At 39.3% G+C, this 19,660-nt stretch overlaps 1 protein-coding gene across 1 annotated transcript in view; it reads right to left on the reverse strand.

Annotated features, from left to right (window-relative positions):
* The window catches only part of Dync2h1 (dynein cytoplasmic 2 heavy chain 1), a 225,006-nt gene that overhangs the window by 79,281 nt on the left and 126,065 nt on the right, over nucleotides 1–19,660 (reverse strand). The window contains exons 67-72 of the mRNA XM_041657101.1: nucleotides 18,770–18,933; nucleotides 17,306–17,425; nucleotides 16,255–16,389; nucleotides 13,225–13,368; nucleotides 7,001–7,090; nucleotides 854–919 (exon numbers count right to left, since the gene is read on the reverse strand). Of these exons, the coding sequence (XP_041513035.1) occupies nucleotides 854–919; nucleotides 7,001–7,090; nucleotides 13,225–13,368; nucleotides 16,255–16,389; nucleotides 17,306–17,425; nucleotides 18,770–18,933 (719 nt within the window). The remainder of the gene's footprint in view (nucleotides 1–853; nucleotides 920–7,000; nucleotides 7,091–13,224; nucleotides 13,369–16,254; nucleotides 16,390–17,305; nucleotides 17,426–18,769; nucleotides 18,934–19,660) is intronic.

A 19,660-nucleotide genomic window follows, 5' to 3' on the forward strand; every position in this document is an offset into this window, starting at 1 on the left:
ACCAGGTAGAGCTGGGAATGGCCTGTGCTCTTTAACTACTTGATATGAAAATCCAGAAGATAGTTACAATCTACCAGGTAGAGCTGGGAGGCAACAGATTGGACTCTCTTAGCCCCCCCTTCTACTCAATTCTCCATCTATGGTATTCATACAGCAATAAAAAGAACACTAACACAATTCTCTTTAAACTTAGTTCTAGCTCCAGTGAGTATCATATTAGATGTGGTTATATGGCAGACCAGAAAAAAGATGCTGGACAAAGAACACGACATGACCCTATGGGCTCATGTGATAAATATGTACCCCACCCCACCCCCATTTATCTGCTGACTCCTGATAGGTGAGTGGCGGTGACAGATGACACAACTGTGTGCCCATATTACCACTTCCCCTTTCTCAGTTGCTCTACTTCGGACAGGAAAGCCAGGGGACTGACTCTCCGGTACCCAGCCCGAGTAAGTGCACAGGGTTCACAGTAACCCGAGTACCCTGGGAAATCACTTAGACTTCTTCCTTTCTGTAACCTGCGATCCTAAGTATACATAAGAGAAAAGACCTTCAAACAGCACCTCACACCCATCACTCAGGCTCACGCCTTTAATCCCAGCACTCGGGAGGCAGAGGCAGGCAGATCTCTGTGAGTTCGAGACCAGCCTGGTCTACAGAGCTAGTTCCAGGACAGGCTCCAAAGCCACAGAGAAACCCTGCCTCGAAAAACCACAAAAAAAAAAAAAAAAAAGAAAAGACCAGCTAATGTGCAGACAACTCCAGCCTAAGTCATCTCTAGCTTAAGAAAACCCTGTTAGCGGATTTCTCTGTAGTTCCAAGATTTCCTTCATTCAATAATACTTACATTTTCTTGAAAAAGTTCAGGATGCATACCTCGAACAAAATGCAAAGCAAACATCAACTGGTCAGCCTGCAAAAAAGAACAGGGTTACACTTTGCTATTTCATAAGTGTCTTTAAATTCTGGATGATATCGTTCTATAATTGGTATTTTTTTCACCAGTAATAACAAGTGACTTCAGGTTCTACACACAGAAAAAACAAATATTCAAACTGTCTCTTTATTAAGAGAATAAACATAAACAGAATATTAACAAGATGATTAAACACATGGCTTTGGTGTCTCTGTCGCTGTGTTACCCCTTACGACACACATGCACACACACACACACAACTCACAGCATTTATTGTATTTGTCCAGTTGTTGTTTCCTTTGCACTCAGAACACTACAGTGACATCACGATACAGAAAGCAGGAAACCTTCTGCCACTCTACAAGCCTCCAATCACTCCCTGGGATCTGTAAGCTAAAGCTAATAACTACAGAGCAAACAGTCAGCCGACACTGGTGAAAATTCATGGTCAGTAACAGTAAGGTGCTTAGTCTCCTCCTTGCTTTCTGGTGACAGGCGCTATTTTCACTTTAGGGGACAACATGGAATTATAGTGTTATATATCCTAATGCAAGGTTGATACATGTTCTTGTAAGACTTTAAGACAATTCTGAAGCCATTTCTGACAATTCTGAATCCTCTCAGCCTCTGTGCCATAGTGCTTCCCCTCCTCCCCTGGGAACCAAGGACCTAACAGCTACACTCGCACGTACTCAGTCAATTACCCATACACGTATGTTTTGGTTCGGTCCCCTGGGAAACGGGGTCAAAATGACCTCTTACCTCATCTGATCTGGCAACAGCTCTCCAGTCAATTTTTGGTAATAGTCCTTTCAAATAAGCCAATCAGAATAGTCAAAGAACAACCCCCCTTGCTTCTGTGGCCCCTTTAAAAGTAGACTGTACCCGCTATTCGAGGTCCCTCGGCTTCCCGAATGCTGGGGGACCCTGTCATGACAGAATTAATAAAATCCTCATGCTTTTGCATCGGCTGTGGTGTATGAGGTGGTCTCTGGGGGCGACTCCTCCTCGGTGTTTGGGTGCTAGAGTCCAACATTCTACAAACAGACCAGCCACAATCTTCTTCCATCATTTTTAAAGGTGGAAATGGAGGAATAAATCATTGTTTGATGTCCTTCTGGTTGTCTAGTTGTAATGATGAATCCCTTAGTCACAACAGTTAACAAGGATGTCATAAAGAAGAACCAAGAGTCAAAAATGAAACAAAAGCCACAACGTAAAGAGGGGGAAAGAAGTGTAAGTGGAGCACATCATTTCCAATCAAGTTAAGTAAGATTACAGATGCATGAATCAAACTAAGAAGTTTTCAGTCTTGTTTTTTAAAAAGAAATTTTGTCATCATCCACAATTGAGCAAATATTTTAGATTCATAAAATCCCTCATTGCCTTTGCTCAATCTTAGTTCAGTGTCATTTTATCTCAATATGTTTGCGTTCTGTTAGAATCTATTCCAAAAAGCCCAATGAACCCTACTGACTGAAGGAAGGAAGATAAACAAAAGATGACCAGGACACTCGGTGTCCATCACATTCCATTCAATTACATACAACACTCCAGGAAATAACTAACAGAATCCATTGGATAAGGGTTAGCATAGTGTGAGTCTTCGTAGAATGTAAGAGAACAAGTTCATGTTTGTACTCAGTGTTTCACTGGTCATCCATCCGCTATCAAGAAATCTCAAGAATCAGCATTAAGTAGAATGCTTTTTAATTGCAACTACAGCACCCTCTACATCCAAGTAAACAGAAGTTAATTCAAAATCTCTTAGAACTATATAGTCCTATTGCAGGAATTAAATACACATATGGTTCTTACCTACCACATCAATCTGGTAATAACACTCAGACATAACGGCAGACTTATGGCAAACTGCATAATACTGAAAAGGAAACACACATCAAAACTATTCTTCTAATCCTGTAATTCTCAAGAACAGTAAAAACTGGAAGCTACCAAATCTAAGGCTGTTCTACAGTAGTCAACCCTTTCAAATCTGTTCACTGAGAAGTACCAGACTCCTGGCACCCAAGGGAGAAAGCCCTAAGCCACGGCAAAGGAGATGAGAAGCACAGAACTCAGGCCTTTGCTCTGGGGCTGCCCCTAACTTGGACATTTTAACAGGTGATTCTATGCACATTTATGATACAAAGAGGAAGAGAGGGCAGTACATGGAAAGACCAGAGTTATCTAAGTAGAAGAAAACTGCCTAAATTATTAAGACCCACTTCAATAGATTATAAAGTTTTTAAGAGTATAAGTTATTAGTTAATAATCATGAGGTATTAGTAATAGTTTGTTTAAAAACAATATCCACCTGAATGATACTCAAATGAGCAAATTCATTTAGAAAGGAAGATACAAAAGGAAGAAAATTTTTTTCTTTCTCACCCACTGTTCTCTCTACATGTGAGATTTTTGAAAGCAGTATTGCACAAGAAAGAGGCAACTTAGAGACATCTCTCCCAGAGCTCCCCTCAACGCTCCTCTCAGAGTGCTCCTGAGTGCTCCATTCACAGCTCGTCCCAGTGCCTCTCTCTGGTACTCCCTCCTGCTCCTCCCAGAGCTCCCTCTAATGCTCCCCAGTGCTCCTCCCAGTTTCCCCTAAATCTCCTCCCAGAGTTACTTCTCAATGCTCCCCCTAGAACTTCCCCCAAAGCCCCATGCTCCCTACTGCTCCTCCCTACTGCTCCCCAAGAGCACTCTCCAAGTGTTCCTCCCAGCACCGTCCCTCAGCTTTCCTGCCCCAAAGTGCTCTGAAATGCTATTCCCCTGCCCTCTTTCCCGTATCCTCTCATCACAGTGGAAACCTATACACACAGTTTCCTTTATCCCAAAAGATTAATGGGGGGGGGGGGGGTACTAAAAGCATGAGTTACTTCCATGTAGTTTTATTACTATGACAAGTTTGGGGAAAACAAATATATAATTTATACATTTCATTAAGTAAGTACTGAAATAAGTGTCCTGACCTGAAGAAAGTGAAATGGCACAGCCAGTCACCTAAGTAGAAATAGCCAGGCAGCTTTCTCTACTTGGCTCAGTTTAGTAAAAGTCCACATTACCTGATACAAAACAGATCAGTTATTTTCTGTTCCCAGTCAACTTGCACTCAGTTTGATGGACCTGAACACTCATCCCCTGGAGCCCATTGCTGTCACCAAATGAGGGCAGAGCTGCGTGAGTGATGCTCTGGCAGGCAGGGTAACGTCAGGCTGACTGCTACAAACCCAGAAGGCTTTCACAAGGACATGAAACCACTTCTGCCCTTATTAATGCTACAGTATAAATTCTGAGGAGTACATCTCATCGTTTATGACTGATGTAGCTTCTCAACTTTCACCATTATTACTCAGACACTATGGAATCCTGAAATCATACTCTATAGTGACAGAAAGGAATTTGACAAAACAGACATTTTATTTATTAAAAAGTATCTTACAAATTGTATTTTTAGGACTTGCCAATTGTTCCTGACAGATTAAGAAAGCTCAGAGTAGACAAGAAGAGACTCTGAGTACACACTGAAGGACTGAACCAGCTTCCTAGCCTCTCTCCTACTGTGACCTTTTAGAAGCTACTTAGCGTGACCTCAAAGTATTTTTAAAGGATAAAGTGACTTCAAAGAAGCCTCCATAGAGTGCACTAAAACAAAAACTATCCCTTTGCCAATTACATTATTAAATATATGGCATGGGCTTAACAGCAAAGAACCTTAATTATCACAAGTAAGAATAATAATAAGTGAAATACAAAAATATAAGCTGAACAGAATGATAAAACTGGAGTTAAAAAGGAGAATGTTTATGGTATTTTTAGTTTTACAACATTTTTCCTTGAAAATTTCAAAACATCTATCTTGATTCCATTCACCCCCACTACCTCCCACCAACTCCTCTCAGCCGCTCTGCAACATATCTGTCCCAACTTCATGTCCTCTGTTGTGTGTGTCCCCCAGTTTGATAAGCATCCAAAAGAAAGAGGTGCTTTCAGCTTCCTGTGGGTAAGAGTACCAACTAGATCAGATGGAAACACACAATAACAAGTAGACAAGCAAATACACTTTTATCCAGAAATCTACTGAATCAAAATACTTAAATCTGCACACAAGACAAAGGTACTATGCACAGTGCAGCCATTCGTAATGGCGAAAAATGCGAGGGAATCTTACTGTCCTGTACCAGAGATGTCTACAAAGACAGAGTCTGCTCACAATTCAATTTTCCACAACGTAAAACCAGAGATGACTACAAGGACAGTCTGCTCACAATTCAATCTTCCACAACGTAAAATCGAGGTCTAAGGGGGAGGTTTCAGAACCTTAGTGAGCCTTTGGAAGGAAGAGGTACTGTTCCCACTGAAAGAGGACTTCTTTTTTTAAAAATATTTATTTATTTGTTTATGTATTTATTTATTATGTATACAATATTCTATCAGTGTATATGCCTGCAGGCCAGAAGAGGGCACCAGACCCCATTACAGATGGTTGTGAGCCACCATGTGGTTGCTGGGAATTGAACTCAGGACCTTTGGAAGAGCAGGCAATGCTCCTAACCTCTGAGTCATCTCTCCAGCCCTGAAAGAGGACTTCTGTACACATGTGCAGAAGTTCTGCACTGAGGGTCGGCTCTGCCTCGACTAACACAACACAGCATTCAGGACTTCCTGAGTGTGTAGCACTAAACTGTGCTAACAGCTCCTTAGACTCAGGCGCCGGACTTTGTGGGAGCTCTTTATGTCGTGAGCTGACCCCCAGGACTGGCTCTAAAGGCCTAAACTTGGTTCTTAAGTCTCCGGAGTCTCACACTGAACACTGTTCTAGATCCTTCCTAAGAGGAAGACATCTTCAGAAAGTCGCTCTTCGTAACTCAGAAGCCAGCAACTCTCTGCCCTGTGACTCTAGCAGCAAGGTAACAACTGCACCACACAATGCAGGCTGGAGGTTTAAAGGAGAATGCCCCACAGGCTGATAAGTTTGAATACTTGGTTCCGCAGTTGGTAGAACTGTTTGAGAAGGTGAGGCCTTGTTGGAGGTGTGTCCCTGGGAATGGTGGGCTTCGAGGTTTTAGCTCTCTCTGCCCCTCGCTGGTGGATTGCTGTAGCACAATGCTGTAGCTACCATGCTATTGCTGTAGCTACCATGCTATTGCTGTAGCTACGATGCTATTGTTGTAGCACAGTGCTTGTCTGTCTGCTGCCACACTCCCCAACCATGATGGTCATGGACTCTCACCCACTGGAAATGCTTCCTTTTATAAATTGCCTTGGTCATGGTGTTTCTTTACATAATTAGAAAAGTCACTAAGACACCAGAGGACACTAGGCAATGCCTAGAAACACTAGGTGTTCACAAATGAGAGAAAGAGGACGGCATGTTATTAGCAACTGACAGCCGCAGGAATAGTGAATATCTCACGGGCACAGAACTGCCACTTCACACAAACATGTCCCCAGATGATACTAGACCTGAGGATGAGGAACCTGGGCTGGGAAATGGCACATTACCAATGGTTAACCTCCTTTTTAGTAAGCACAAGACCATCGAGGACATGTGGTGTAGGAGTTCCTTCTGTTTGTGTGTTGCTTTCATTGGTTAATGAATAAAGAAACTGCTTTGGGCCTGATAGGGCAGAACTTAGGTAGGCGGAGAAGACAGAAGTGAATTCTGGGAGGAAGAAAGCAGAGTCAGAGGAGAAGCCATGAATCCTCTGCCTGAGATGGACGCAGGTTAGAATCTCCGGTAAGCCACTGCCATGTGGTGATACACAGATTAATGGAGATGGGTTAAACTAATATGTAAGAGTTAGCCAATAGGAAGTTAGAGCTAATGGCCAAGCAGTGTTTTAATTAATACAATTTCTGTGTGGTTATTTCAGGCGTAAGCTAGCTGGGCAGATGGGACGAACAAGCAGGCCCTTCCACCTTACAACAGACATGCAGCTAGCCTAGTGTCCTCACCTTGTCTTTTTTCCTTCTGGCTACATTTTGGTATGTGGTGAGAAGTTAGAGTCTGTCAACACAACTGCCCATTTCAATGACAGAGGAGTGAGGAGCAGTTTATATCTGATGAATCCTTACCTTAAACAGGCACCGGCATATATATTCATACACCATATGCTTCAGTGAGCTGACAAGAGACTGGATTCTCTGTTCTGTATTTTCAGAGTCCTGTAGATTAGAATTTGAAAATCCATTAAGAAATTTAGAAACATTTACATATATTTTATAGCTGAATAACTTTTAAAAATTATTCTTCAGACTCAAAGTTGGTTCTGAAGTAAACATCCTTGTCCACAAACCCCAAGAAATTAACTAAATAAGTGCATTATATTGTACACTAAGGCAGTATTTTATACTATGCAATTTCTTTACATTTATAAAATCAAAGGTTTAATAAATGAAGATTACAATCAATTTCAAAATAGAAATAATAAAAATAATGAAACTCCCAATAGTACTAGTTAAACTAGCACACATCACTCTGATAGCAATAGCATTAAAAACACAACCTATTTCAACATGAGGTAAGGCTTATTAAAAGACTTGAATCTGATTTACCAATTCAGCTCAGGTGAGACAAGCTTTAATATGAACTTGGAAAGTTGTACAAAGAAACCCACACCTCCAGTGCTCAGACTGACTCTGGAATTCTGTTCTAGATAACTGTCACAACATTATTGTATTACTGATTATTATCTCCACCGATTTAGAAAACCTAGGACTATTGAGATGAGTGGATAAAAGAGCTTGCTGCTGAGGCTTCCACACTGGAGAAGGAGAAAACAACTCCTGAGTGTAACCTACAAACACACACGCACACACGCATGTATACATACATGCAAACACACAAATGCACACACACACTCAAAATAAACAGATGTGAACTAGACAAAAAAGACAGGGTTGATCGGCTGGAAATGGGGATAGAGCACAAGAGTTCTACAAACCACAACACTTCAGAAGTCATTTGCAGAATACATGGATTGTAAACTTGAACTCTGGCATTAAATTAGACTAAGCAGCTTATATTTTTGTGTTTATAACTACAGAAAAAAAGACTGGTAAAATAATTGTAATGGTTGAGAGAAATGGAGCTAGGTTTCCAGTGAAAGGTGTGGAACTGGCACACGTTAACTGTTTACCACGCAAGCTCGCATGGGAAATGAAGAATTAAACTGTTAACGACTATTTACTGATGGAGGAAGGTCATTGGTTAATTAATAAAGAAACTGCTTGGCCCTGATAGGTTAGAACATAGGTGGGTGGAGTAAACAGAACAAAATGCTGGGAGGAAGAGGAAGTGAGCTCAGACGCCATGCTCCCCTCTCCCGGGCAGATGCGATGAAGCAAGCCGCCAGGTTAGACATGCTGAATCTTTCCCGATAAGACTAGAGCTACACATATTATTAGAAATGGGTTAGTCAAAATATGAGAATAAGCCAGTTAGAGGCTAGAGCTAGTGGGCCAAGCAGTGTTTATATGAATACAGTTTTTGTGTTGTTATTTTGGGGCATTAGCTAGGCAAGCAGCCAGGAGGCAGGAACGCAGCCCACAGCTCCATCAACAGAATGGCACCCAGACGTGGGCAACTACATCCACAGAAAGCCTGAAAAGCTTGGGAAAAAATAGAGTAAAGCATGTTTTCTTTTGGTAGCAGCAATTTCTCGGGTCTGCTCTGCTTGCCAGAGGCAAGCAAGCACTCTCATCTAAGAGAGGCTTCCTGACTCAGCTTTAGCTGCAAAACCCTGCAGCTCTTAAGAGGTCCTGCTACAAAACATTTAAAGGGTGTTGATGAAAAGCTGAACGCATGCTTTTCAGTTTTCAGCCGTAGCAGAAAAAAAGTTGAGCCATTTTAAAATGCCGGCTTTGTGGGCCGTCCGGCCAGGACAAACTCTGACTCTTTGTGGCAGGAGGTCAGCTACAGAGAGAGCATTTGAGTGTTGTAGCTTGTTTGCTGGCAGGGACCTTGAAACGCCACAGAGTTGTGGCAATAAAAATGGCTACAGCCGGTACCTCCGCCATGAGGCTGGAAAGCTAAGGAATGGGCTGGATCTAGCCGGCAAAGCCACGGCTTTAATCCTACCCATATTGCTCAGTAATTTAAAGGCTCATGTGGTCAGATAAAGAGAGAGAGATACAGTAAAGAGAGATTCAAAAACAAAACAAAAAAAACCTTTAAATGGTTTACAGTGTATTAAAAATATATGCAGGCTAAAAGTTAAAGTTCTTAAAGTAAAAAAAAAAAAAGAAGAAAGAGAGTAGTTGGGTGTGGTAGGACACACCTTTAATCCCAACACTTGGAAGGCAGAGGGAGATTGACCTCTGAGACTTCAAGGTGTGGTAGCACACGCCTTTAATCCCAATGCCTGGGAGGCAGAGACAGAAGGATCTCTGAGAGTTCAAGGACAGCCTGGTCTACAGAGTTTTTCCAGAACAAAGATATACAGAGAAGGCGTCTCAAAAAATAAAAGTAAAAATAAACGAAATAGAGTTAAAATAAAGCTGCACAAAGATGGAAAATACACAGAGAATTTTGATACTGTATGCTATTATGCTCTCTTTGAATTGTTTGAATGCTGAGGAAGAAACATCAGCTGCTAAAAGATACTTGTTTATAAATGCTGCTGAACTAATCCAAGACAGATATTTTGAAAATACCTTGACTTTAAAATTTGGATCTAAGGACATGATGCTTTGGAAAGGAGTTTCTTCTTTTGTTTTCACAAAGGATGACAGCGTGTGGATTGCTTCTATCCCAATATGGTATGATGGACCACGCCCTCCTGAAAGGTTGCCGTGAACACCTTCAAAAAATTACTTCACTCAACTGCCAACTGAGAGGAACCTAGCACACAGGTTATACCATGAAAGACCTAAATAACAGCGTCCCCATACAGCAGGAAGCAGTTTGGAGAGAAATAACTGCACCCATATTCCCAAATATTGTTTATAAATGTTCTTTTACATTTAAAGGGGGATATGATATAGATATGAATAATTTATATTGATATAAATTTTGCTTCGGTGATATAAATTTAAGGTCAATTTTGTTATATGTGTATATATATATATATATATATATATATATATGTATATGTATTCCTGATATGGATTAAGGAATTGTGAATGTGTAGTTCATTTAAAAATGTAATGTATATAGGTTGTTAATGGATAATCATTGATAATAGTCAAGCTTGTAGTCATGTTAGATTTTTAGATGTGCATAGATATTTTTCAGATAGTTAGTTATAATTATAGTATTCCTTAGTTATGATAAAGATAAAATAGATGTAAATATAGTAACTGTAATTCTTGCTTGATAACTGTTTTGTTATATGTAATTTTACAATGTTAAAGTTAAAGCCTTCCTTCTTTTTTTTTTTTTGTTTAAACAGAAAAAGAGGAAATGATGGAGGAAGGTCACTGGTTAATTAATAAAGAAACTGCTTGGCCCTGATAGGTTAGAACATAGGTGGGTGGAGTAAACAGAACAAAATGCTGGGAGGAAGAGGAAGTGAGCTCAGACGCCATGCTCCCCTCTCCCGGGCAGATGCGATGAAGCAAGCCACCAGGTTAGACATGCTGAATCTTTCCCGATAAGACTAGAGCTACACATATTATTAGAAATGGGTTAGTCAAAATATGAGAATTAGCCAGTTAGAGGCTAGAGCTAGTGGGCCAAGCAGTGTTTATATGAATACAGTTTTTGTGTTGTTATTTTGGGGCATAAGCTAGGCAGGCAGCCGGGAGCCAGGAGGCAGGAACGCAGCCTGCAGCTCCATCAACAGTTTACTACATAACATCACACGGGAAATGAAGAATTAAAATGGACTTTATTATAAAACACTTGTAAGCTAGAGTTTTTTACTCTATATTTATAAAATTACATGAAAATGAATTTAAATGTGCATATAACTATACACATGTACACATAATGGGTCAGTACTATCCAATCAAATATTATCTAACACAGAACAACTGTTACTGAGAAGTATACATATTTACTTTTTTACCAAAATGTTTCAGCCTACACAGTATTATATCACCCTGTTTGATTACATACTTAATAGCTTTCAATTTTTAAATACCTGTCAAAACTAAGGACCATGCTAATAACATTTCAGCGTTCCTTATCTTCTTGAAATCTACTATTTGTCTTAAGGGAACTATATACTCTCGTGCAGTAGGGCTCTAAAACAAGGAAAAGAGGATTTTCAGAATCCAAAAGGCTGAATGAAGAACATGTGTGAAGAATCATGTGACATGCTTTATTGGCTAGCACACAGATCACTATGGCGACACTGGCAGATGCACAAAGACTAAGACACATACCAGAGGAAGGCAAACACTACACAAAGACACTCACGGCTGACCTCATGGGTGCGTCTACACAAAATCAGTACAAAAACGCCTTACTGCAGGAAATGGCCACATAACCCACCAGAGCACTGCTTACTCCCAGTCTCCTGGACACCCAATTTCTACCAGTTTCCTGGGTCACTTTGGAGATCCTCATCAGAATCATGGTGTGTAAACTTTCAATGTCCTTATGACCTTCAGTTGTACAAATCTTTTCACCATGACAGAGCAGGCTAATTTTTGCTGGCAAAATCTTTCCCCAAGGCACAAGTTCTTTTTTACATAAAACTTTACTTCAAATTTGAGTATATAAACAATATCAAAATAATATATATCAGTGGGATAGGTATTGGGAAAAATAAGATCATCGTTTATAATCAAAGGACTATATAGCATGAGCATCCTTGGTGAAAATACTAAGCAGTCAACGCCAGTGAAGATTCTCCTCCAAAACAATAAAGAAAGGACAGCATTCTATCAAATGCAAAAAACATGAGACAATTTTGATGGTCTTGGTTTTGCAAAATTATTTTTTAAATTAAGTGAAAAGGCAGAAAATAAAGTAAAAATAAGTACAATACATTACAAAAGTGTAAGGTTCTTAACATGTAAGGAAGTCTGAAAATGTGTGTGTCTGTTTGCTTGCTTTTGTTTGTCGAGACAGGGTTTCTCTGTAACTTTGGAGCCTGTCCTGGAACTAGCTCTTGTAGACCAGGCTGGTCTCGAACTCACAGAGATCTGTCTGCCTCTGCCTCCCAAGTGTTGGGATTAAAGGCGTGTGCCACCACTGCCCAGAGGAAGTCTGAAAATATTAATAGCGTAAAAAAAAATGTAGAAACCGTGTTCAGCAAGAGAAAAGTACAAATATCAAACACAACTACATTTATTTTCTCACAAGTGATTTGTGACAGCATTGGGAGTCCATATATGCCCAGGAGCACGAGCATGGGAAGGAAAGCAGCTGTGCTGGCTCGTGTACGGACTGGAAAGGCATCATAAGCACAGCCACCTACCAACGGAACACATTTCTGAAGAGTATGTAGTCAGCATTCATCAAAGAGCTTAGTAACATGCATTTTCCCCTCAGCTACCCAACTCGAAGAATTTAAGGAAAAATTAAAGATTTTTTTTTAAGTGTGACACTCCAATTCCTGAACAGTTTCATCATTAAGAGGTGGTGTCTATTTACTTGTTTTGAATATGGACAGACTTTTAGTTGTTTGGGACAATACAAGTCTGCAAAAATGTTACAAAATGTGATTCCACTTCTGTCTTATTCACCGGAATAAATATATTTGGTTCCGAAGTATCATATAAGAAAGTCCATCTACTCTGTGCTGAAATATCAACCCTGCCATAGTGGTTCTGTGGTGAAGAAACTATTCATCAAGTCTTCTCCCTTGGTACTCAACAGAGAACTGAAGAATCTATACTTGAGCCACACCCTCAAGTCTCAGCTGAATTCCCAGACACACAGAACACATCCCTGCTGTGTCATAGCCAAACCCCTACTTACTGAGATAGTTTGTCAAGCTTCCCCAAGGAGAGCAAGCCTGCTAAAGCAGTGTTTAGTTTTGCCTCTGTTGTGGAGAACAATGCTTTGTGTATATTAGAGTTTCAAATGGCAAGGAGACAGCTCAAGTGATATGACTAAGTAGACAATTTATTTCCTTTACAAACACTTGTGAATTATTGGTGTTTGAGGGGTCACTTACTATTAACTTTTCTTAGACCATAAACTGTTCCTTTGTTTCCAAACAACACTATAATAGTTTGTCAAGAATATAAAACAGAATTAAAGAAATGGTCTCACCTAAAGGAAGTTTAAAACTGTTACATGTGGTCCTCTGAAATATATAATAAAACCTTTCTGAAAAATGTACTAGTGTAAGTTCAACATTTAAGTGGCCTCCAGCACATCTCTAGCTGGGTCAACAACTCACCTGCTTGTTCTGCAGAGCTCGTTGGAAAAGTCGGAGAAAGGAAGCCAAACTGAAGCGGTACATGTTATTAATCTTGGACAAGTCAGAAATGATGAAGTACATCTTGCTGGCACTCTCAGCCAAAGGCAGATAGGCATCCCGCTCCTGTGGATGGTTAGTGGTTAGTGGAGACAGAAGAGGGGTCATCTCATCCAGTGCTTTACTGCCACCTGCAGGCCACTGTACACACCTAGCCCTAGACTCTGTTCTTAGAGAACAAATCAAGATGAAGAAGAATTTCTGTAACTTAAGGTAATAGCATCTTTATTTATACAAAGCTGAGGACAAAATGTCTTCACTCACTCAGAGTGCTTTGAGAAAGCACACAGAATGGATTCTGGAGGCAGGAAGTCCAAGGCTAAGGCACCAGCAGATCTGATGTCTTCTGAAGGCTCATTTCCTGATCCCTGGAGTCCGGCAATTCTTTCTGTGCCTTCCAGAGTGGAAGGCAAGCACGCCTCCTTTGCCCTCTTTTATGAGGCATGGTAACTCTTCTCCTGACCCAGGAGACCTTCACTCCACAAAGGTGCCCCTCTTAATCCTACCTCAGCAGAGAAGAGGTGTCTACATAGGAATTTAAGAGTGAGGCTCAAACATTCACATTATAGCAAGACATCTGAAATATTTTTCTAACCATAACATGGTAGAATCACAAATGGTTCATGGATTGGTCCTAGTCAAAACCAAGAGTATTGGAGATGAAGAAAGAATGAACAGTGGGTGGGGCCAGGTCGTTTAGGTGATGCAAGAGCATGGCGTGCCATCCTGCGAGAGCACTTCAAGCAAGAACAGGTTGTTGGGGCAGAGGCAGGGAATGTGACTGTTAGAGGTGGTCATGACATCTGTACTTATTAAAACGGGGGCTGTCTTTCTGACAAACAGCATGGGAGAATAGGATAAATGGCTGCAAGGCTCTGAATGCAGGTGGGGTTTCATGTTCTCGCTACCATGCTGCAAATACAAATATGACTTTGGTGGGTCCCATCTACAGACCATCAATGCTTGCTGCATAAGAGAAGGCACAGTGCTCACAATGCTGTGAGAAAGACTGCAGTCAATGCCTGTCAAGGTTAGCTTTGCAATGGCAGGTGGGATTGACTGGACTCGAATCAGGCTTTGGTCTTTGGTCTTATTCTGGTTTCAACAGAGCTCTATTCGAAGCATACAAAGTAGCAATAGACGAGAATAAAATGTGAACAAGAGCAGGGAAGTATTGGAAAGGAGAAACAGAAAAGTCATCAAGGGAAACAGAAATAACTCAAGAACATCAGCGCGCCCAATAACTCTAGAATGTCAGTGTGCTAAATAAAGGTCAGGCTGCTGCCTGAAAATCCACAGCGATATGAGTTTCCATCAAAGCTCAATCGCACTGTGCAGGAGAGAAAGTGATGAAAGGCTGGAGCTTCTCTAATGGAATCATCAAAGCGTAAGAAGGATTCCAAGGCAACTGTAAAGAGAGTGGTTCAGATGCTCACATTGACTGTTTGAAAAGAAATAGTATATGACCCAATTAATATACTTAACTTGTCTTAAGATAAAAATCTGCTGAGCACAGTGACCCACCCTTGTCATCCTGGCACTCAGGGGGCTGAAGGGGAAGATCACTGCAAGTCTTAAGCCAGCTGGGTGCCAAGCCAGTTAGGATTTGTGATGGCCATGGTGTCAACTTGACTATAACTGGAATGAACTACAACCTAGAAATAGTGGGCACACCTGTAACAGATTTTCTGCTTGGTTTGAAGTGGGTGAATTCACTTCTAGTTTGGACCGTTGAGGTGAGAAAACACACATCTTTGAAGACGCACGTCTTTACTTCAAATCTTGAGGTGGGAAAAAATACCTTTATCATGGGCCATAGCTTCTGCTTGAATTCTATATAAGGACACAGAAGAAGGAAGCTTTTGCTCTCTGCCTACTTGGTCTTGTGTTGCTAGCAAGTCCATTTCTTCACTCTTTGGGATTCGGCTGTACAGAAGACCAGCTGAGACACCCGCCTTTTAGGACTGAGCAACTACTAGATTCTTAACTTTCTGTGCACAGCTAGCCACTGCTGGATTCAATCTGACTACACACATTCTACCAAATTAACACAAATATTTAAGATTTATTGTAATGACTTATAGGCTAAAGTCCTGTAAATCATTCCAATAAATCCCATTTATATACAGAGATAGATTCATTCCATAAGTTCAGTGACTCTAGAGAACCCTGACTAATACAGACTATAGCCTAAGACCCTGCCATAAACACAAAAGAAAGGGAGGGAGGGAGGAACCAAGACAGAGAGACATCTAAGAATGGTGCCACAGTTTAGATGTCTAGATTTAAACTCTTCCCTGAGAGTCTGCATGTTAACAGCTTACCTGAAGCCCATGGTGTTGTCAGAAAGGGAAGGACATTTTAAGAGGGGGCACTGGGAGAGCTCTCAGTATAGTGAATGCAGTGCCTTCAAAGAGGACCCACTGTGGGACCCTAGTTTCCCACACTCCCCATATTCTCTCAGGCTCTCTCTCACACACACGACAAGAGATGAGAGTTTCACCAAATCTTCTTACTATGATGTGCTGCCTGTCTTGCACAGCCCCGAAGCAACAAGTAAATGACCAATGAACCCTTTATTACAAGTTGATTTCCAAGGCATTTACTTTAGTAATGGAAAGCCAACTGACACAGATGGCAAAGATGTTCTCTCACACCCCTTTTCAAAACACTCGCTGTTAACTTCATCGTAAAGCACATCTCTACCATAAGTAACAAGGTGGTAGATGATGTCGAAGCCACCAGGGTGGACAGGAGCTGACCATACTCAGTGTGAGAGGCATCTTACCTGCCTCCCTAAAACAGGAATCACAACCCAGGCTCTGGTATTTTTGAATGGCTTTCATTTTTGACAAAATCATTCCCCTGAAGATCTGACTGTACATGTTCTACCAAGTTAACACAAATATTTAAGAAAAGCTGACATAAAAACACAGTAAAGGAAATAGTTACTTGGTCAAGGAAAATCTGCAGTTTATAAGATTCTTTAAGTGAGTCTTGAATAAGCGCACTGCTTGCTTTTGTCTGATTCAAAGATTCAATCAAATCCTTATTTTCCAAAATATTGCCTTGAGATGTAGCAAGTGTCTGCAGAATAAATTAATAATAAAATAAATTAACAATAAATAATAAGTTATTATAATATTAAGAAAACCAACTGAATGAAGCATGTAAACATGTTAACTATTAATGTGATAAAAATATTTTTTAAAAAAATTTCAACATTACTTAGCCTTCCTACATCAAATTAACTGCATGTTTTATATTTACAAATATAACATTAGATATATTAGTATCTAATATTATATATTATATTAATATATAATAACCAAAAGTAAACATAGTTACATATTTAGCCATAATTTCATGCTAATTTTAATGTCACTTGAAATCCCAAGTTTATAATGAATAATGAAACAATACAATAAAAAGGAATTATTAATTTAGAACAGTTTATTTTAATTATAACTTACTGTCAGATAATGCTATTGTACACTGTAAAGATTTGTCACTCGTATTGATTTAATAAAACACTGAAATAGCCAGGCAGGAAGTATAGATGGGGTAACCAGACTAGGAGAATTCTGGGAAGAGGAAAGGCAGAGATGCAGTAACAAGCCAGACGCAGAGGAAGCAAGATAAGAATGCCTTACTGAGAAAAGGTACAAGCCATGTGGCAAAACAAGAATTATGGGTTACTTTAAGTTGTAAGAGCTAGTTAATAATAAGCCTGAGCTAACTGGCCAAGCAGTTTATAATTAATGTAGGCCTCTGTGTGTTTCTTTGGGACTGAATGGCTGTGGAACTAGGCAGTACAGAAACTTCCATCCACAATAACTCCTTCTGATATTCATTCTGAGAGAGAGATCCTTGTTTTCTGTTAGAATTGTGACTTTAAGATAACTTGTACCACTCTGGAAACATCATACACCTTATGGGTCACACTTGTGGCTTGTATTTGATAAAGTAGCAGCAATAGGAAACTAGGCTGAGAGCTCATCACCTCCAACAGAGACTCCTCAAGTCTGGCTAGCTGTATCTTCTTATCTTCCTCCTGCTGCAGCAGTTTCGTTTTCTGTTCTTCTAGATCAGGCTTTTCATGCTGAATAGTTAAGGCTAAAAGCTTAAAAAAGAAAAACAAAAGAAGAAATTCCAACAATGCTCTTTAAAAGAGAATAAAACTTTTGACCAGGCCTTGGAAATGAGCAAATACTCAAGTACTGTGATAAATGTGACATCATTTGATTCTTTCTAATTAAGTATAAGATACTTCCACATTTGTACCTGACAAGAAATAAAAAGAAATAAAAAATAGATGTCAAAAGCAATCACTGCAATCACAAATATGTAAAAATCACAGTATTTGTTAAGTATGAAAATTTTCATTTTAAAGTTAAATTAAAATATGAAAACTATGGAACTCGTATTAGCTACTAACAAACATTTACTTATGATATTAAAACATATTAAAACATTACATTATCAGGGCCAGTGAGATGGCTTGGTGGGTGAAGGCACCTGCCACAGTTTAATTCCCTGAGTCTGATCCTCAGAATGTATGTGGTGAAATGACTTCAAGTTGTCCTCTGACCCTAACATACACATCATAGACCATGGATACCCATAGATATATACATGTAGACACACAGATAAATAATTCAAAAATTAAATATCGCATCATCAAAACAACATTGAAATAACATTTTGCACCAACAAATATTATTACAATTAAAAAGACAAACAGAAAAACACATTTTCCTCAAAAATGCCATAGTAATATCTACTAATTTCTATGCTAATTTGAAAATAAAGCAATTTCAAAAACAACTCAATGAAAATAAAAATAGTATCAATTTTTTTAAAAGAGAACTTTCCTACACTTCCTATACTGTTCTTAGGGAAATCCAACATTCCAGTCATGTTGGAAAATAAATTTCTTTTTTATGATAAAAGTATTTTTTAATTGTTTCTATTAATCTGTATGTTTTTCCCGCTCCCCTCTCCTGGAATTGTCTGTACCTTGCGCTCTTGCCATAGGAAGACCTGCAATGCTCCTCACACCCACTACTAAGGTGAGCTTGCAGAGCAAAGAAGTAATTTTTCAATAAATTCTGAGTGACTGTTCAAATATTGATATATAAGAATTATAATGCAAAGTATAAATACTTGGAGAGCCTTGTGGCATAAGAAAAGAATATTTTGAAGTAGCAGCTTTGAAATTCAATAGTCAAAATTACACAGATGTACATGTTATTATAGAGAGTGAAAAAGAAGATAATACTGTTAAATGAGTGAAAAAAGTCAAGGTACTAAAAATCAACACACATTTCTTTGCAGAGGAAAAGCAAAGAATGTACAAATTAAAGTATGTACAATTAAAAACCCATCTTTAATCTCAAACATTAATTCTATCCTAACAAATCCATTCCTAGCAAACACGGCTCTGTAAGTGTTCACGCCTACACACCTGCCCTCGAAGTCCACTTCTGGTCGTGGTGAAGTTCACCTCAGTCACGATGGACGCGGCATCAGGTGGGATGAAGGGATTTGGATTTCTTGTTGACAAGAAAAGGCGGAAATCTTCATTGTAGTCAATGATTTTGTCACCTATTTGTACCACATACCGTGGACCTATCAAAAACACACATACAAACACAATTAGTTGTCCTGAAACTTCTGTATAGTCTATGAACCTCCTGTGAAAGTTTTTAAAAACTGTTTGCAAGAATTTCTGCATACAGACTAAAAAAAAAAAAACTATATGGCAGTGAGTTTCCCTGACATTCAAAGACAACTATGACAAATTCATTAACATTCAGAAACTACATTTTACTGAAAAACAGGCTTTGTGCTTAAACCACACACAGACAACACATGCTCTTTCCTTGCGGATTTCACTCTTCCTTGAGTTCCTGCTAAATGTTCAACTTTAGCATTTACAGTCAAATAACATCAAGATAAATCCTGGGATAAAGAAGTAACAATAGGATACTTACTTATAATGGGTATTGTTTTAATATTGGCTGTATGCTCATATTCCAATTTTTTCTGAAAGAGTTGTTTATATATGTCAAAAGTAATCACATATTATTCCCAATTTCTAAATTGTTTAGTTAAAAGGTACTTATTGTACTAGTACTTTAGATATAAAATAAAAATCTAGGAATATAAAAATTTGAGTAGGTACAAAGACATGCATTATCCACAAAATAAAAAGATGGCATAGAGACTGGGGGGAAATATTTGCAAACTATTTTAAAGACAACATCCAAAATTTATAAAGTATTATAAATAGCAGAAAAGCAAGTAACACAATTAAAAATAGAATAGGATCGGAATAACATTTCTCCAAAGAAGA

Source organism: Microtus oregoni, unplaced genomic scaffold, assembly GCF_018167655.1.
Source record: "Microtus oregoni isolate MIOR12 unplaced genomic scaffold, Mior012 000008F_ref0000371, whole genome shotgun sequence".
NCBI classification, from domain to species: Eukaryota; Metazoa; Chordata; class Mammalia; order Rodentia; family Cricetidae; genus Microtus; species Microtus oregoni.